At 39.6% G+C, this 20,525-nt stretch overlaps 1 protein-coding gene across 1 annotated transcript in view; it reads left to right on the top strand.

Moving 5' to 3' along the window:
• The first annotated feature begins 105 nt into the window (after positions 1 to 105).
• Positions 106 to 20,525, top strand: part of kdm2bb (lysine (K)-specific demethylase 2Bb) — a 34,319-nt gene continuing 13,899 nt past the window's right edge. Inside the window, exons 1-12 of the mRNA XM_078286332.1 lie at positions 106 to 225; positions 811 to 955; positions 1,069 to 1,147; positions 1,362 to 1,408; positions 2,009 to 2,187; positions 2,328 to 2,434; positions 5,073 to 5,166; positions 5,934 to 6,087; positions 6,628 to 6,743; positions 9,121 to 9,247; positions 10,515 to 10,945; positions 11,046 to 11,132. Of these exons, the coding sequence (XP_078142458.1) occupies positions 181 to 225; positions 811 to 955; positions 1,069 to 1,147; positions 1,362 to 1,408; positions 2,009 to 2,187; positions 2,328 to 2,434; positions 5,073 to 5,166; positions 5,934 to 6,087; positions 6,628 to 6,743; positions 9,121 to 9,247; positions 10,515 to 10,945; positions 11,046 to 11,132 (1,611 nt within the window). The 5' untranslated portion in view covers positions 106 to 180. The remainder of the gene's footprint in view (positions 226 to 810; positions 956 to 1,068; positions 1,148 to 1,361; positions 1,409 to 2,008; positions 2,188 to 2,327; positions 2,435 to 5,072; positions 5,167 to 5,933; positions 6,088 to 6,627; positions 6,744 to 9,120; positions 9,248 to 10,514; positions 10,946 to 11,045; positions 11,133 to 20,525) is intronic.

The raw sequence follows: 20,525 nt of genomic DNA, 5'->3' as shown, positions 1-20,525 counted from the left end.
ATGGAGTGAAATGACATGCCATGACGTTGTCCAACAATGTTTTGGTACTCTTGGTAGCGATGACGTAATACAACACAAACATGGTTCCCTTGTTTTGAACCAGAAAGCTTGCTAAGTATTTCTTTAACTAAATATGATGTTTATCCGAAAGTGAGTGACTGGAAACATCCGTAGCAGACGATGGCCCAGACCGCGGAAACGTGTGCTGAATCTGGACGCAGGCTGGTGTGTAGCTGTAGCATCTACCGTTGTGAACCTAGCTTGTGAAGCGAGACTGGCAGCGAGCTAATTAGTTAGCCAAGCTAATGTTAACGTTGTGCAACTGTATTTGTCAGGTCAGCATTGCTCTTGAATGTAGTGGTCATGTGGAAAAAACATAACATCACATTTTAGACTTTGCAACTTACTATATATTTTGTAATAGTTCAGCGGGCGAACGGTAGATAAATCAACATTTCAGATAATCACAGGGCAATGAGATCCTAAAACAATTTGTAATTACGTTATAACGTTAACGGTTAACTGTTACATTTTGTAATAACTAGTGTTGTTTGATGTTTATTGCACGTAACTTCACGTAATCAGCCAAATCATTGTTACGGTAGTACTATCTGAAAACAGGATAGGACCTTTTGGACCAGAGTCAAATTTGGGCTCTTTGTAATTAACGATAGCATTTTACACCAGTCACAGACTGTTTAATGGAGTGAGGCCATTGTGGCAGAAAGAGGTCACAATTCTTGCTTTCCACGCGTGTTTCAATGTTTTTGTTGTCATGTCTTGTTCATATTTTCTCGTTTTCAATGGTAGCGCTCCATCTGCCGGAGAATGTACGACGAAAACGAGGATTTGTCTGACGTTGAAGAGATTGCTAACATCAGAGGCTTCAGTCTGGAGGAAAAACTTGCCAGTAATGGTTATAATGCAAACTTTGTCCACATGATGGAGGGTAAAGGTAAACAATAAACTCAATACATTTCCCTATTGAGTCCTACGATGCATATCATAACCACAAGAAATACATTTTCTTGAAATGCTTCTGACTGAAACACACTCACTGCCTTACAGAGTTCACCTATGAATATGTCCAGAGAGAGGCTCTCAGGAGTCCACTCATTTTCAAACAGAAAGATGGCCTCGGGATCAGGTAAGAGCTAATTAATAATTTATTTATTCAACAGTTTACTGACAGGTGTCATGAATAGTCCCCAGTAACATCTTTGACAGTGCTCTTGGTGTTAATTATCCTCAGTGTCTATTTGTTTCAGGCAATGTTTAGGTTAGGCTACTTCACTTTATAGTATCACCTGGAACAGATAAACTGAGTGTATCATCTCTCTCTCTCTCTTCAATTTATATAGAATGCCTGATCCAGAATTTACTGTCAGTGAAATTAAAGGCTTAGTTGGTAAGTACTTTGAAAATGGCACACACACACACACACACACACACACACACGCACACACATGCAGGCACACAATTATCTATCTATCTATCTATCTATCTATCTATCTATCTATCTAGGCCACCTGATATCATTTTATGTGTGTGCATGTCCAGTTTCCTATGTATTTATGTATTTTACATGTATATCACCTATAGATATGAAAAGCCTGCCACTTTTTCCATCTATTAGCTTATATTTTTTCGCATGATTTTTAATATAGAAAGTGCCATTATCAGCTGATCCCCAAATGCAATTTTTAAAAAATATGTTAGATAATTTGTGTCAAATGAACTATCAAGGAAGTGAGGTCTGAACAAGATTGGGATGTTGTTACCCCATCTAGTGGTGAAGGTAGTGAATAACATGTATATTTGAATTTCTGCAATTGTTCGTGATGAAATCTGCCATATGTTAATTGTAGTCTTTATTGTCTATGTATATATGTGTCGAAGGCATACTAGATTCTTTTATGCTGACTTCCAAGCAGATTATATTAGATTTTAAAGAAAGTATAAGTGCTAATATGTTGATTTCAATTTGTGTTGTGGTTTTTTCTTGCAGGCAGTCGTCGATCTGTGGATGTTATGGATGTGAGCACTCAGAAAGGCTCTGAGATGAGCATGGCTCAGTTTGTCCGCTATTATGAGGCTCCAGAGGAAGAGCGGGACAAACTCTTAAATGTCATCAGCTTAGAGTTCAGCCACACTAAGCTGGAGAACCTCATCAAGCGGCCTACTGTGGTAACATAACATTGCACTCTCTGTATGATGTTATGTAGGGTTATGTTAAGGTCGTAAAACTGGTGCCACATCCAAAGAGCATATGACTTAACAGCGCTGTGTCGCATGGCTAAAGGTGCAGTTTTTGAACTTTCTCACAGGTGGATCTGGTCGACTGGGTAGACAACATGTGGCCAACTGATCTGAAACACAGCCAAACAGAAGCCACCAATGTAATCTCAGAGATGAAGTACCCTAAAGTGCAGAGGTATGACTCTTTTGGAAGAAATTGCATTTTTCCATTGCGTTCCCAGACTAAGAATGTTCTCTTGGAGCTTTATGTCAGACTATGGGAGTATATAAAAAAACATTTTAATGAAAAATGAAAAACGCTCTCAGAAAATTGCTGCTTCATTGCCAGTAAATATAATTCCTCCTCCTCCCTTCTGAGTGGCTCATCCATCCCTCCGTCACTCCAGAGCGCTGCATTCTGCTGGTGTCCTCCACTTCCTATAAGGGCTCTTGATGGTTGCTAGGCAGCAGGGTTTTCCACAGTGGAGGGTTTCATAACAGCTGTAGTCTGACTGCATGGACACCTCTTAGCCAATCAGCTGCCAGCATTCAGGCATAGCTGAGAATTCAGAACCAATTGTATTCACCCTCAATCCCCTTCTGTCCTTTTCCAAAACAGAGACATTCATATACACATGCTTCCCCTCTCTCTACTCAAGTATACATATATACAATTCACTATGGTGCATGGTGGTAAGGGGGTCTGGTATGTGTGTGTGTGTGGGGGGGTGATAGGGGTCATAGAGAAGGAATAACTATATCTGTCAGTCACAGAAAAAAGATAATTGGATTTTGAGGTTTCTAAAAGTTATCTTATGTTGTTTGTGGTTTGATGTTTGCCTTGGGCCCCTTTTCATTTAGGCCTTTTGAGACTTCTGTAAGGGACAGCTAAAAGACAGCTTTGTTTATTTTGATAGTAAGACTTGCTGATCCATCTGTTTTTCCAATGATATAGTGTATTCATATTGTAAAATCTGTCATTTCCTATCATTTCGTTTATCATTTTCTCTCATGCAAGCAGTCGCACCCTCTGACTTTAGGCAGTTCTAGTGTGCTTGCGGTTTTGATCATTACCTCAATCCAAAGTCATTTTCTGCTCTGGCTGCTGTCCCATGTCTCCTTAGGTCTATTAGTATGAGGATAGCGGAGACCCATCTCCTGAAGCTAGACCAATAAACCTATGAAAGTAGTCCAGTAAACAAGCCTAGCCAACTTGCAGCAACATAACTCTCTTACTTACCATATGAGATGAGAAAATGGCATGGGTGGGATCATGAGTATAGCAGAGATTGCTGACATAAATCTGAATTGGGTTGATCCGCAAAAATTTCTAGACCACATTTTAATTTCAGTGTGGTGATGGATGCATACAGCCACATCTAATATCGATACTGTATATCATCCAAAGCCCTGTAAGTGATGGTATCAAAGAGGTTTTTATAGGACATTTCAATCCAGTGTAATGTATTCCTCCTACATGTTAGAAGCAGAAGTCACAGTCAGTGGAAGAAGTGATTTGAGAAACTGTAGCATCACCTCTCATTGGGATGTGCAGTACAATACTGTATAAAGATATCCCCGGTAATGGTCACTTCCACTTATACCCAGGCGTCAGCGGTTAGATAATCCTCATGTAATTGGAGCTGCTATTCCTCTTCTTCTCATCTAGGTAAATTACATAATGATTTATGTCCCATGGAACCCTAATCATTCGTCAATTCATTTCCAGAGGAGAGGTAGCCTGTTGTGAGTTGTTCTCTCTCCTGTAGTGATCTTATGGGTGATTATGGTGTTTCTATCTCTGTCAATAGAAACTATATTTAGAGCTGTAGAGGATACATTTTTGCAGGCCTACTTATTTTGAAATGGCTGTTTTCAGGTGAAACAGTTATTATATGCTGGTTTCTCTGGAGTTGGACTTGTTATTTTAAGTACACAGCGCGCCTTTTACACAGATTTTACTTTGTACTCTGGCTTTCCTGCATATTCACATTTTGGAAAACTACAGTCAAAACCTAATAATATGCTGCCCAAAAGCCTGTGAACTTTCATCATCACACCCTCACTTCAGATGTCACAGCCTTCTGTTTTGCAAGTAGTATTTTGTAACATCTGGCCGTTCCTACCTGTATTTACAGTAATATTACAATTTTATCATGCTGAATATTATCAATGTGAATATATAATGTTTTGTTAATATACAGTATGATGTTATTTTAATTGTGTTTTTGTTGTAAAACATCTTCAAGTATCTAAGAGAATGGCCAAAATAAAGTTAATAATGAAGGATGCATTGATTGATTTGATTGATTGAGAAATGATGTGCCTGTGAGAGAGAAACCTAAATCCATGAGACTTAAACTGGTTTCATACACATTCAAAATTCTTAAGAGTTGGACAATGAAATAAAGGGATGCACTTTTTTATTTTATTTTATTTTATTTTTTTTTTACTTTTGGTGAAAATGTAAATCATTGTCACTGGCTTAATGAATAAAATACACTTTTAGGACCAAGAACCTTTGACAGATTTTTTTTTGTTTTCTATTTTAGATTAAGATCTATGCAGATGAAATTTTTGCATCTTGATCTTTTGAATTTTGATTATGATTTTTATCTTTTGTACGCTACAAAACAATGTGTGCATTCCTAATTCTATTGGGATTCAAAACTTCTGCTTATGTATCTCAGTGTATTTCTTTTTATGTATCTGAATCTGTCATGCCAGAGTAGGTGGTGCAGGCCTCCTGGCAACCAAGTTTGCCTGTAGGTTTTTACCATCTACTTCATTAAATGAGTCTTTTTTATTAATGTATTTCCTTTCTCTTTCTGTAGGTACTGTTTGATGAGTGTGAAGGGCTGCTACACAGACTTCCACATCGATTTTGGGGGAACTTCGGTTTGGTATCACGTCTTCAAGGGACAGAAAGTAAATTCATTATATTCTCTCATAACATATCTGATATTTTGTGCTGCAAACCATCATTTATTAGTATTCCTTTTTATGCAATTAATGGAATATAGAAGTGTAATACTTGTTATCATTTAGTAGGACTGTGCTTCCTTCCCTCAAGCTTTATAGATGTCAGGTTTCTGTACACTGAGGGAATCCCCGTCTCTGCTGATGCTTCAAGCCATTGCTAAGGCAAACAGGGAATGCCCTCACTGTCTAAAAATGGCTGCATCAGCAGAACTCTGGAGTTTATATTTTCTCCCTTGTTAGTCTGTCAGTCATTGGGATATTTCAAAAAGGTATGAATGAATTTCCATGAAATTTGGTGGAGAGATAGGCCTTGGGTCAAGGAACAATTGATTAGATTTTCTTAGTGATCCAGATCTGGGATTTTTTTTTTAGGCCATAACGATCAAACTAACAGAGATAGAGACTTGATTCGAAATCCTAGGACTATGTTTGCGGGTTCACCAAATCAATTTAACTTTTTCATTTTAGCGATAGGAATGATCTTGGCCATTCTGTATACTTGTGCACCATAGGGCGATCACATTATACAGACCTACAGCAGTCAGTCAAGAAATAGACAGGAAGATAACGGGAGGAACATTAAGTGATAGATTGGATGAACCTATCAAATGGTCTGGCAGTATTTCTAACAACCTTGAGTGTTATTAACAGTTCAGAGTGGATATAGACGGATAAGAGTAGATGACCTCCAAATGATCCCCGCCTCTCTCCAGGTGTTCTGGCTGGTGCCTCCAACCCCTCATAACCTCGCCCTGTATGAGGACTGGGTTCTGTCAGGCAAGCAGAGCGATATCTTCCTGGGAGACCGAGCTGATGGATGCCAGAGAGTGGAGCTTAAGCAGGGATACACCTTCTTCATCCCCTCTGGTGAGTTGACATGATTATTTCAAACTATTTGGCATGAACGGATTAATGCTGTTACTTAAATTAACAGTAATGCTAACCTTTACCTTATTCGGCTATGTGAGTGAATTTGTCTGCATGTGTCCCCTACACTGCAAAAAACCTCCATCTTAACAAGTCATTTAGTCTCATATTCAACCTTCAAATCTTATTTTTCTTAAACCAAGAGAAAAGTTCTGCCAAAGAGGTTCTGCCAAAGATAACTCAGTTTCACTTGTTTAAGGAAGTTTCTGTCAGTAGTGTCAGTATCTTGAAACAAAACAGAAAAAGGCAGATCACTGCACTACTATCAAGAAACTGACACTTGATTCTACAAAATTATTGAAACAAGTTGATTTGCATTGGAAAAGTGTGATTGGCAGACTTTTTCACTTGTTTTAAGAAAATTACGATTTTAAGACTCAATAATAGACTAAATGACTTGTCAAGATGGAGATTTTTTGCAGTGTATATGTCCCATATCTCTCTATATATGTCCTGTGCTTTTGTTTCCATGTGATTAAGGGTGGATCCATGCTGTCTACACTCCCGTGGATACACTGGTGTTTGGAGGCAACATTCTGCACAGCTTTAACATTCCTATGCAGCTTACCATCTATGAGATAGAGAACAGGACTAAGGTAGGAGTCTGGCTGCGTTCCCTGACCTCTGACCTGCACTGCAATACACTACTCTACCTGGGATGGATTTAGCTCTGAGAGAACCAGGGGAAGGTGAACATCTCCCCTCTGAGAGACAGGAGAATGAGAGATGTGGTGGAGGAGGAATAGGTTTGGTCCAGATTGACACAGAAAAATGGGGAAGTGGTCAAAGAGCAATTATTTAGATCATCAATTGCTAAAATGACAGCGAATACAAATGTGAAAGTAAGTGAGGAATGAGCGAGCTCAAAAGTATTTGCTTATTTAAAAGGTTATCCACATTGATGTGGAAGTACAAGTGTGTGGCTGTTTTAATTGTGCCTCTCTGGACGGGCTTAAACTCACTTATCAATGTTCAATGATGGTAGCTTGAGAAGGAAAAAGTCTCAAACTGGGTATGAATGTTAATGAAATATGTGATATTATACATTTCAAATATGCAAAATGAAGACAATTATAATTTTTTAAATAATTTCAGTTGTGGATAACATGTCTTTGAATTTATATGGGAAGTTATGAGCTGATAGGAGGTATCTCACCCAGAGTGGCACTATTTGTGTTTCTTTTGGAGGCATGAGAGAGAAACAGACAGTTCCAATGGCTCTCTGGGGCTCAGCCCTGGAGAATGTACTATTTTTACACCTCTAGACAAAAAATGGAACTTCAGAAAACAAGATCACCACACAGAAAAGTGTTGATCTACTGTATGTGAAATAATTTCAGTGAGATAATTATAGGCCTAGGCTCTATTTCTGAGAAGAGAATAGTTAAGTCAAGTGTATTTGTATAGCCCTTAATAATAGTTACAGTCTCAAAGGCCTTCACAACGCCCACATTATGAAATAATAAATGAAAACGACACCCCACAACTTTAAACCCTCAATGAGAACAAGGAAAAACCTTGGGAAGGGCCTCACAGAGAGGGATGCCCCTTCCAGGATGGTGAGATGTGAAACGGGTGTGGGCAAACAAAGATTAAATGTTGATGACAAAATGTAACATAACCAAAATACACAGAATAAACACAGTGAGAACACTTGTCAAATGTCCGGATCTGGCGCAGGGCATCAATGCCAACTCACCATCATCATTGTCGTCATCGAGGTCATCGTAGCAACGACACCCTGCGTAGGGACGTCAGTGCCGTCTCAATTCAATCCATGGACAGCAACTACCACCGGAGGGAGGAAGAGTCAGGGACCCCAAAGGACACTGATATTGCCCAGCCGCAGCCACATCCTGGAATGAAAAGAGATGGGAGATGCACCCAAACACGCAGCAGAGGAACTTCCACTCAAACAGACATGCACCAACATAAATGAACAGGTGCACAGAGATTGGGAAAACAGACAAACTAAATTTCCATGAGCAGGAAGCTGAAGTAGTGCTATCTGCTATCTAACTAGTCTAATCTTACTCTGGGAAGAGACTTGAGTCGCTCCCGGAAATTATGCAAAGCTAATGTTGACCAAATGATTGTGAAAATAAATAGGCCAGCAATATTTTATACAAACTGAATTTTTTTATTGCTAGCATTAGGTAATCTGGAGAACAGGGCGTTGCAGTAATCTGACTTCCAATAGGCACGCTAGGCCTCTAAGTTTAGGAAATGGGAGTGGTCATTCGGTTTCACAGATATTTAGAGTTGAGTATCGTCCATGTAGCAATGAAATTTAATTCCACATTTACGGATGATTTCACAGAGAGGTAGCATGTAGACAGAGAAGAGCAACGGGTCCAGAATAGAGCCTTGTGGTACACCAAAGTCCACACTCTTAGTACTCTTAGGTAGACGCAATGTGTTTTTTGTAATAGATAGGACCTAAAGCTCTGATTCACAAATACTAATGTAGTTTTAAAGACAATCTAAGAGTGTCTTATGGCCACCTGTTTTAAAAGCTGAGCTCAGGCCGAGTAGTAATAACACTGAGGTTGAATTAGAATCAACACCAGGCAGGAGACCATTGACCACTTTTATGAGTGTGGTTTCAGAAAAATGAAGAGATCTAAAACTCAAGTGAAACGATTTAAATAAATTATTATTGGACAGGTAATCATTGAGTATTGAGTATTGAGTATTTTGGAAAAGCAGGCAAGGTTTGAGATCAATCTATAGTTCTGAAGGACTTATGGATCAAGGGTTGTTCTTTTGAGTGGCAGCTTTATCAATATGTGTTTTAACGCTATAATGTTTTGAAGGAATAATAATCACATCCTGCCTGTTGAGATGAGATGCAGCTGTGTTCCCTGAGAAGTGTGTGTATGTGTGTGTGTGTATGTATGGATGTCTGGTGAAGAGTCTTGCAGAACTTGCAGGTATAGCAATGTGAGACTACCATTTCATTACTGTTTTCAGGTTCATTCCAAGTTCCGTTACCCCTTCTACCATGAGATGTGCTGGTATGTCCTGGAGAGATATGTACACTGCCTGACCAAACGGTCCTACCTTTCTCAGGAGCTCCGCAGAGAGCCTATGCTTATGGGTGAGTGATGAGTATAATGTGAGTCCGTGGATACTGCTATAGCCTTGTACTGCTGCTGTAATTAGCTCCCTGAAGTTACTGAAGCTCTTATCATTTCCTAGAAATTAGTGATAGAGTGATAGATATCTCTGATCTCCTTCTATTTGATGCTGCATTCTGACAGGCCCTGCAACAACACTTCAATCTTTTCAATCTTTTCAACATTATGTCTGTAAGACCTAGGATAATGTAATTCCATTTGTGAACATGAGCTCTATCCCAGTCCTTTAAACCAGAGAATAAAGCCTGTAATCTGATGTCTGATGTCATTAAGATGAAATAGGGAGGGGTGGGGTTGCCGACTATGGATTTGTCTCCATCCATGCATTAGTCGTGCAATATCCCAGAAACTACAGGCACAATGTTGACAAGATGTGGGTGAATGAAGCTTCTTCAGTGTTACAGGACTGCATGCATAGTCAAATCAAGTCAACTTTATTTATGTAGCTCTTTAAAGAGCACAAAGCCAATGTGTACTAAAGTGCTTTACAAAATGGGGGAGATTACAAAACAGGGAAAAGGACACAGCATGAAGCATCAACACTAAGATTAAGACATAAGGGAAATAAGAGCATGCTTAAAAGCACAAAATTAGAGAGAGACAGTGAAAAGCCAGTGAATAAATAGACAAGACAAAAAATTCAACTGATTCAGCTGATCTGATACTTTGGGAAAGCCTATTTCAAACACCTATTCTTAGGAGCAAACGCAAGTAAAATACATTTTAGTGCTGTTTATGCTGGAGGACACAAGAACTGATCAGAATGCATATTGATAAACAAGGCCAGTTATAAAGTTCTGCTATCATTTGTCAACCTGGGAATGTAATCACAAACCTAGGAAGTCACCCTGGGTGCTCTTAAAGTCACCTTTTCCTTCTCCTTCCTGCTCATTACTAATGGACATATAGAAGTGGGCAGCATTACAGGTTGCCTGCTGTGTTTGTCATCAAACATTGACTCACATGGCACGCACGCTGTTTCAGTGCCATGCTGGATTATTGTTATGGGTTGAAGAAATACATCATCTAAGCACCTCCCAGGATGTTTTCCCCTCTTTACTTCACTCTGACTCTAGGCTTTTGCCAGATCTTTCTCCAGGATGGCATCCTACTAAAACAAAGAGAAATGCAATGTAGAGAGATGTCTTGGCATGTGAGATTAACACAAGCTGACTTGTCGTACACCATCTTTGATATAGCTATTTTTCCCCTGCCTTTTCCTTTCAGACTTTGAGACAAAGACAAATACAGAGAGCCCGTCCTCTGACTCAAGGAGCCAGGACATGAATGAGGACTCATGCGAGACGCAGGTCAGGGATGAGCAGGGTGAAAAATCAGAGCGACTTGCTCAAGATGATCCCTGCTCCCCTGACAATGGGAAGGGCAAAACCGGTGACTCTCACAGCCCACAACACTTCAAAGCTGTTTTATCCAATGATTCTGAGGACAGCTGTATCCCCACCTCCACCTCTCTAGATTTCTCCAAAACCCCCTCTGACTCTCCAGGCTCTGAGTCCCACAATAAATGGACTCACTTGACAGAGTTTGAACTGAAGGGCCTCAAGGCGCTGGTTGACAAGCTGGAAGCGCTCCCTGAGAATAAGAAATGTGTTCCAGAGGGCATAGAGGACCCGCAGGCCCTGCTGGAAGACATAAAGGTAAGAAACAGCAATTTTGCTTCAGTTAAAAACACAGAATTGCACAGAATAGATGTGACACAATTCCCCCTTACCTTTCCTTACCTTCTTCTCTGGCCAGGTTGTCTTAAAAGAACATGCAGATGATGACCCCAAATTAGCAATCAATGGAGTTCCTGTGGTGTGCTGGCCCAAGAAAACTATAAAGGTGAGAATATTTGAGCAGCAGTGTGAGACTCATTTCTTACAGATTTTTGAGTCATTCTTATGCACCCAACAGAAACTTAAAACACTAATAGGCTAAATATAATGGTACAAATCATCAATTGGTTATAAATCCTTTGAAGTGTGTAGTGGTTTTGTTACCTTACGTCCAGGACATGGCACAGATAGAAAACCTATCTATATTGCATTGTTTACATTTTCCTCTCCTTGCCTGTCCATGTGAAGAGCTTTCTCTCGACCCTTTTTTTTTGTTTTCAATATTTTCTCTGTCTTGGTCTCCTCTTGTCCTCTCATCAACTTCAGTCCCTCATGTTCTCTCATAGTCTAATTCTCTTCTCTGTCTCTCGCTCGAACACTCATTGCACTCCTTCCCTAGAGCAGTAGATGTACTTATTTGCATAATTTTGACTTAAGAGGCTGCAGCATTGCCTAACGAAGTAAATAATGAGATTTTTTTTAATTCTTTATTTTCGCTCCTCTCATTTCATCCATATCACAGCTGGGTGCTCTACAGAGTGTCAGTGTTGTGTTGTTGTTAACATACTCTTAATATGTGCTTTGGCTCACAAGCTCACGTGGGAACAGTTGAGCTCAGACTGGACTGACCGTTATTTTCCTCACACTGCAAGATGCCATATAAAAATAGTCTACTTTGAACAGCAACTGTATGCCATTTTTTCAGATCAAAACGTTTCTTGTTTTACATAACATGCCTTTTCCTTCATCCATATGGGTTGATGGAAATCTTTAATGTATAACTGTAGAATGCAGAAATGCTCATGTATATATTGTTTCATTGTATTATATTTGTCAAATTGTAGCCATAGTTTAACATCTCATATCTTATAGCCTCTGAGGCTGATAAGAAAGCATGCTAGCTCCATTGCTGGTTTGCAGTGCATCATGTCTCCTGAGCCTCCTACAGGCTGATTAGTGATCATAGGGCCTCCAGGCGGGTCTCACCTGGTCTCAGATGTAGAATTATTCCCTTAGGTAGCACATTCTATTAATTTATTGCACTTCTCTACATACTGGTGTGCCATTATACAATGATCAATCCAGATCACAGATCATTTTTTCCTCAAATTATATCCCAAGCTCCCAATCACAATTCAAATGCAAATATATTGCTTCCAACTCTTCTAATAAATGACAGTGCATTACACAGAAAATTATGGTAAATGTTTATCCACAAATCATCTGCTGAAAAGAGTCATGTAGTCAGGACCTGTTATTTAATTCAGAATATATATATATTCTAGAGGAAAGTTTGACAACATTTATTACTCAAATAAAGATAAATAATTTGGAGAGCTTGGACATTGTAAAAAACAAGGCAATATATATCAGTTCTGCAAACGTACACACAAAACTCTCCAAACAAAACTCCATGCTCTCAAAATAGCTCGCACAGCTGTCTAAGCTCTTTTACAAAAATAACATTACCTGACCTAACTAATACTCTAAAAATACTTGTTCATTGTTTTGAGACAAATTACAAAACAACATATCATAAATCCTGATGAGCAGTAACAACAGGAGTTACAACAGTACATAGTGTGGTTTCTTTTGAAACAAGTAGTGATTCATTATGTTCAACAACACTGCTCCCTCGTTACTGTATCACTTATAGACAAAATGTTAAACTGTCATATGACATCACCAAAATTGACAAATATGCTACATGTGAAACCTTGAAATTTATTTACATATAATGTAAGTGTGAGGAACAGACATTTTGCTTACTGTAAGGAAAAAGTTTCATCAACAAATTATGGATAAAATTCCATAAAAATTGTGGAACTTTCTGATAAACATGTTTTATCGTCAGTAATCTTGTGTGAATATATCTGAATTCATTATCAATAGATGGCATGTGTGTAGTTTTGATGTCAGTATTTGATTTTTATAAATATGTGAGCAGTGCTTCATTTTGCAGTGAAGCTGGGCTGTTTTGCAAAATGAGTCTGTTTCAAAGGCTGCGTTAACTGTTTTGGGAACATAAACCTTAGTTTGGAGAAATGTGTCAAACCAGTTAAGAAAAACTGTAATACAAGGTTGCAGTTATAATTTTTAATTATTACTGTGGTATGCCCACCACCATAAATTAACAATTATTTTGCTTGAAAATACATAAAACAAAGTTGAGTGTACTAAAGTCTTTAATTTCCACATTATTTACTAATAGTCAGAGCAATGTGCATATGATCATACTTTGAGTTGGGTATAGCCTACGTCTGTGCCAGGGAAAGTGTTTCAAGCTCCCTACTGTTCAAGTTTAGACTTTTTTTTTTACATAGAAAATGTGAAGGGAAACCCTTTACCATTATGCAATAGGCCTGTGTGTCTCGTGAGACAATTAATTTGTGCCATTAGAGTCCAGCTGTGGGGTTAGCAGCGCCTGGAATGACTCAGCAAGCTGATTCTTGAGCGGCAGTCCTTTCCACAGATGTTACATGTGTACGTCGTGGCCTCTCCATAGGAGTGTTTCATTTCTTGCCACTTTTCCTGCTTGGCTTTCCACACATTGTGTCTTTTTTCCTCGCCTCTCCTGCATTTATAACCCGCTGCCAGCCGATTTGTCGGTTGTCGGCATGGTGCTCCCAGCTCGCATAGTCACTGCTGCAGCATTTCATGTCCTGCTTGTTGGACGTCCAGTTGGTTGGATGCCTGATGAGAGTTCAAACGCCTTTGACTGAGAAGTAGATGCTGGGAATGTTGGCCTTGTTCGGGATGGCTGTGTTAGGGTTACCATCTTGCAACTGGATCCCGAGGATGCAGTTAAGGCAGTGGAGGTGGAATGTATTAAGGCAATGTTTTGGCTGGTGTATGTTGTCCATGATTCAGATAGAGAAAGGTGTTCAGGACACAGGCCCAATACACTTGTACTTTGGTGTTAAGAGTTAGGGACTGGTTACAAATATTGTGATAATATCGCAAACCCAATGTTGTGTTTTGAACCTAACCATAAACTGAATGAGTTGTAACATCCTTAAGAGCAAGTAGTAAAAATAATACATTTTCAGTGTGGATGCACATAACTTAATTTTGACCCACCTTAATGGATACGTTTGGCGATTTTGGACCTACATAAAAATTTGTCTCTTACATACCTGTAGTACTTGGACCTGCAGAGAATATTGACTCCAGAGTCAGCTGTCGGTTTAAACGGTGAGCTCTGTTGCTAGGCCTCTTGCTGCTAACAATGAGTCCAAATGGGGTTTGTCAAAATATCCCCTGTGGAGCTGTGTAGGCTCCACAGGGGAGTTGAGAGTAGTTTAAACAATTAAGTAACATCAAATTGACAGTTGTTTCTCATGCCTTATCTAATAAGCCAATTATAGTATAGTGTTAAGTAAGCCGTTTCTACCGACAGCTGACTCCAGCCAATATTATCTGCAGGTCCAAGTACTACTGGTGTGTGAGAGACAAATTATATAAAGGTCCAAAATTGCCGAACTTATCCTTTAAGTCATACTTTACAAATGTAGAAAATCACAAAAAACATCCTATTTGTCCCCTTTGACAATGATTTGGATACAAAGTGTAATAGAGTTAAAGAAATCTTTTGTAGTATGAAACCTCCCCCCCCCCCCCCCCCCGAAAAAAACATGCATGCGCATTGGGTACCTTGCATACCTTGTGTGCACCAGACCAGTATGCTGTGCAAAAATACTTCCTTTGACATAATCCAGGCGAAATGGCATGAAAATGGGGAGTACCAGAAACCATTTGTGGAAGAATGTGAAATAGTTGTAAGCAATGGCAGACTGAATTGTCCTTTGAGTTATCCTTTGATATCATTGAAACATGAGCAGAGTAGGAGGCCATATTACCAAAGAAGGTCCAAATCAAGGCTTCAGCAACTGAACTGAGGGGCACATCCATGATGTCGAATGTAAGATCTGCTCGCAACAAATTTTAGCAGTCAGGTACTTCATGTTGTTAATATTATATTTATCTCCATTGAATCATTTTAATGAATGATCCTTTAAATTTTCCTTTAAGTTCCTTTTCTGTGACTGAAATAGTATGGTGCAATGGAACCAATTTCCTTACTGCAAAAGTCCCTGAATCCCCTCCCCACACAAGCCTTACAGCGATTTTGACATGATTATAGCTTCCATGCGTGTAAGAGTCTATACATAGGAACATGAAACATTTTGAAGATCAGAATGATGACACATTTATATGAATAGTAGGTCTGTATGAGTCTCTCTAACTTACAGATCATTAAATGGCCTTGGCCTACAGAACATCACTGATTTAGTCTCTCCAGAGAAACCTACCTGACTTCTCCCCTCACAGGACCTGGCAATATAGAACAGCTTACAACCCACTGAATCAGCCGTTCCTTTCCCTGCCTGCCCTTCCCTGTTTGAGGGGCCCTTGAACTCCTCTTGTCAAGTCAGTTATTTATTCTTTACTCCAGTGGACTGCCCTGGAGTCGCCTGGTGGACTCATACCCACTCACACACACACCTGTGGACACACACTCACACAGACACACAAGCTCTGGCCTCATTTCTGAATCAGAATCAAAAACTAGTCACTAAGTACAATAAATGTACAGGAATTTGTCTTTGTGAAATTGATGCAGGCACATATTGACATCTTACAGAGTTTCACACTACGTACTAAAATGTGGTACAAAATAAAAAAGAGGAGTGCAAGACACTGTGGACAGCTGTGTGCAAGCTGCATGTGATATAGATGTTGGCACTGTTGAAACAGTGAAACTGATACTGAAGGGTAACAACAAATAAAAAAATGAAATTACAAAAATGAAAGCCCTTTAAATAAATTGGCAAAACATAGGGTGAAAAAAAAATTGTCATCACTACTTAACGTCCTTTGCTTAACTTAATATTACATATAAAGCAATTAGTAACTTTAAAAAAACAAATACTCTATAGCAGAAATGACCATTAAACATGTGGAACCTGGCATGAGCAAAACCAAAATTTGGTTAAGGATGGTTAAAAAAGACTACTACTGAAAGATAATAAACAAACTAATAATAGTAAACAAAAAGTGTGCATTTTATGTTCTTATTTGTAGTGCATTATAAAAACTAAAACGTTATTTAAAAAAAAACACACCATTTGACCATCATTTACGGAAATATATATATTATGGTAAGGACAAACATGTCCTTGGGCAATATTTTAGCCAAAAGTATTTAAGCTGTAAATTGTAAATCAATAGAGATTATCTCTGTCTATTAACATGCACTACCCTAAGGACTATATTGAAGTTTATTGGATTTTCTATTCATAATCTATGCTCCAAAGAAATGCATGAACTGTGTAACAGGCAGAGAATACTTAACAGGGGGTGGGAGGGCGGGATGCGTTATATATTAACATATGGAAATATTTCTATTGGTTTCATGAAAATCACCCTCTTGATCACCCCCCACCCGTCGCCCCAAAGGCCAGCTGCTGGTCGCGGGGCCTCTTTGTGTTCGTCTTTTGTAATGAGATGCCATCTGTCTCTATTGGCTGCACTGACCCTGCTCTCCCTGCCCTGTGATACCGCTCATGAATATGACTACACCGTTTCTGCATGCTCTCTCCTCACTGGAGGGAGACTGACACCCCCAGTACATATTCTAACGTATCATATGTACAGCGGCCTCCCATTGGTCCTTTGCCCCCCGGTGCTCCTCCTCTTTTACAGGGAGCCGGTCCATATTCATGAGGCAGGCTCCTCGGCGCTCTGCTGCTCTGTGTTTCCTACATCTGCTTGTGGTATTGTGGAGCTGTGGAGCAGGAGGGAGGGCTGTAGGGTAGACAGCAGTAGCAGTAGTAGAAGGAGGAGGAGACTGCAGCCATGTCAGTTTGCTGTGAGCTGGACGGTGTGTGAAAAACCAGCCATGGCCATGTCGCTGAGCGCTGATGATGAGGACTACGACTCAGACGCTGAGCAGGTTAGCACACTAAACCCCTGCAGGCAGGCGTAGTAAGGCCACCAGAGGAATGCTTGTGCCAGACAGAGAGGACTGTGCAGCATCAGAGGGCAGTGAGGAAATGGAGCCACCTGGAGATAAATACACAGATTCTGCTTGGTCTTTTCCTTTAAGCCTTTTGTTGCAAGGTTTATAGATAGGTTTGCGTGCTCTGTGTGTGCATGCGTGTGTGTTTGGGTGTGTGTTTGGCAGGTAAATGCAGCAAGAGAAAAGAAGGGTCTGTTTATACAGCTCAGAACCTCAGGGCAGCTATTGGTTGTTTCAGAGGAGACATTACAGATGAACCAGAAGAATGAGAGAATTCAAGCAGATACAGAAGATGAATCCTTCATGGTTTCATTGTATGTGCTTGTCTAAGCATGTTGAAATATGTGTTGACAGTAAAACAATTAAGCTGTTAGATTATTGGGCCAATATTTCTTCATGAGAAAGCATAGTTGTGGAACTGAATTTCAAAATATTGTTCAGTGTAGCTGTCATGGCAGTGCAATATAAGATATGGCTTACACAGCAAGAAACGTGTTTTGTTTAGTTAGCTTATATCCTTCTCCCACATACTGTACACAACATCCTCTACACATCTGAACCACACCCCCTTACATCAGTCCACTGGCCACATTTGTGTTAACAAAACATTGAATACAAATGAATTATTTTGATCTTTTGACAAATGCCATAAGACATTTTCTTCCCTATTTTTTCTGGTCATGTAAATGCACCTGTTCTTGATGTTACAGTTCAACAAGGCTGTGTCTTTGCTTTAATTCAAGCATGTCACAAATAAGATTTATCTGCAGCACAGTTTATATTGCTTGCAGAATGTCTACTGCAAGCTTAGTAACTATGAAGGTTCTGTATCTAGCCTAAAATATAGTTTAGTTACTTTTGTCACATCAGATTTTAGGAAGATTTCTTTGCTTCAGTGGAATTGTTCAAAGCAATGTTTTAAATTGACCATGTGCATAAGCTGATAACTTCCTGGTTTGATGTCAGTGCCTTTTCATACCTGCCTCTTGGTGCAAAGCAACCAAACATTGCATGCATTACATACATATTACATGCATAACTTGGCTCACTGTTGCAGCCTCTAGCACTAAACCGGACAGCTTGTGAATTCATACAGCTATCAGAATCCCCATGTGGAAAGTGTCATCATCTCAGCATCTTAACAGCATGGTCTGCACACTCTGGCTGAGGAAAGTAGCAGAGCTTTTAACTGATTGCAACAGTAGCTAAATGGTATCAAGCTAACCATCTAAGATCTGGCACGGCACACATTGAAAATACTCTTGCTTTTACTCCACAGTCCTGATAGCTTTTGATTTACATGCCAGCCAAAGGTTGTAAATATATGAGAACACTTTTTAATTTTCCCTTTTAAATATATCTGTGAGATCTGAGCTCATTTTTAAATCTACAAATATAGTGTTCCAGTGTAGCATCACATTTACACCATATGCACCCTACATGATTTAACAGGAAAGCAATCCCTGAAGGAATCTGAACCCAAAATTTTACCTACCAGATATTCCAAGGTGATTGTAAATAGCGATTTTGATAATTTCTTGCTGATTTACTGCAGAAAATTCCTCAAATCATTCAAGAAAAAGGCCAAAGTACTTGTCAACAAGTGAATTATAGCAACCTTGTAAAATCTTTAATGCAAATAATACGAAAACATTTCAAATTGCTATGCTCTTTTTTTCCAATAAAGTTGTAGCAAAACCAAGCATTTCAGTTACAGTAAAAATGACGTTAAATGGGGACCATGGTCTATGTATTTCACTATAGACTTTGGACAGCACAGTTGGATACTGTGTTTGGTGTATTGCAATGTGAGACTTATGTAGAGTAATGAATGACATCATTCAGATGGATAGAAGACTTCATGATTACGGGCTATTTGTACATTGAACCAGTTATCTGATTTCAAACTTCCTCTGTCTTGCTGCTGATACAGTCAGTGTAGTTTAAAATAACTTGACTTGTTTGTGCAGTCTGTGCTCTGTATGCTCTGTCTTTTAAGTGTGTTTGTGGGTGATGTTTAGCTGATGTACAGTAACTGATTTCCACTGTGTTCCACTCTTAACATGAGGGGTTCTAATAAACTGTCAGTGTACGCTTTGTAGTGTCTGCTCCTGTTCGCATTCCCCAGCTGAACAAGCTCTGAAGAGACAAGGAATTAGTAGTTGGTCACTTGTACTCATCTCTTTATTGCTTGGATGTACCCGAATGAAGAGCTGTGCTGTACAGTATACACAGTGTACATCACTACCATATCTTCATAATTTCTTTTAACCACACTGCTGCAGGCTGAGCTGCTGCTACCAGTGACATTACTTTGTTGTCAAGATGGCTTACGCATTTTTCTAAAAAATATTTGTCCCAAAGTGAACTCTCCTTGCTTCCTGAGATGGAGGGTAGCAACTGAGAGTGATGGGTCACTTAGGACCTGTAACAAGAGGCAGTTCATTTCTGTGACGAAGCTGTTGTTAACCTCTCCTGTCATTTCATCCCGAGTCCCAGCGAGATGTCTGCTGTGGAGATCACCTACTTATCAGACAGGGGGGGGAGGGGGGAAGGGATTTAGGGGACAATATGGACAGCTATGTGGAACCTCTTCCCTTGTGTTGGGCGAGTTTTCCTTCGGCCTCCTAGATTTGTGGTTTGAGTTATGCGGTCACCTGGCCGGTCGTATGCACTTAACCCATATACACTATGCTGTCAAGCCTGTTATTTGAGGTAATCTGATATTAGCTAATTGACCATAGGCTGATAGGCAAAACATTGACTTGTTTTCTGGGACCCACTGGAACTAGGAAGAAGGTGGGGTACAGATCATGAAGCTTTAGCCGCAGTACTTGGTTTCTTTTGGTTGCGTTTCTGTTCTTGTTTCAGTGTTCTTCTGGCACAGACGGCCTGTCTATAATCCCAACGGATACCCCAATACAGATTACACAAGCCCTACCCCCCCAATATCTCACTCTAATCCTGTCTGTTGACTGGATATCTGATTACCTCTGTCATTCTCTTTCATGGCCACTGTTGTAATAAATTGTTCTAATGTGCCTAGGATTGAGCCTCCATTCTTTTTCAGTTTGGGTGTCTCATTACAGTTCTTATTGGTTACAAGTCTCTGTGTGTCATAGACTATTCTGTTAGGGAATGGGACGCGGCTGTTGCTATGCTGATGCTAGGAAAATCTGCACTGCCGATGTTACCACAGAAATCAGATCTTCATTTCCCAAAGCTGTATTCTTTTGCATTCCTTGTTGTAATTTATCTCAGCTTCGTTCTGCTTTTCCCACGCGGCAATCGCTGACAACATTATGACATAATATTTCACTGAATTCCTAATGCAAGGTCTAATTTGTTATTTCAAAAAAGGCACTGTAAGTGGTTTTG

This window comes from Centroberyx gerrardi, chromosome 2, assembly GCF_048128805.1.
Source record: "Centroberyx gerrardi isolate f3 chromosome 2, fCenGer3.hap1.cur.20231027, whole genome shotgun sequence".
In the NCBI taxonomy this organism is placed as follows: Eukaryota; Metazoa; Chordata; class Actinopteri; order Beryciformes; family Berycidae; genus Centroberyx; species Centroberyx gerrardi.
Note: the sequence above shows the minus strand (reverse complement) of the source record. Positions and strands in the feature narration are given on the sequence as shown.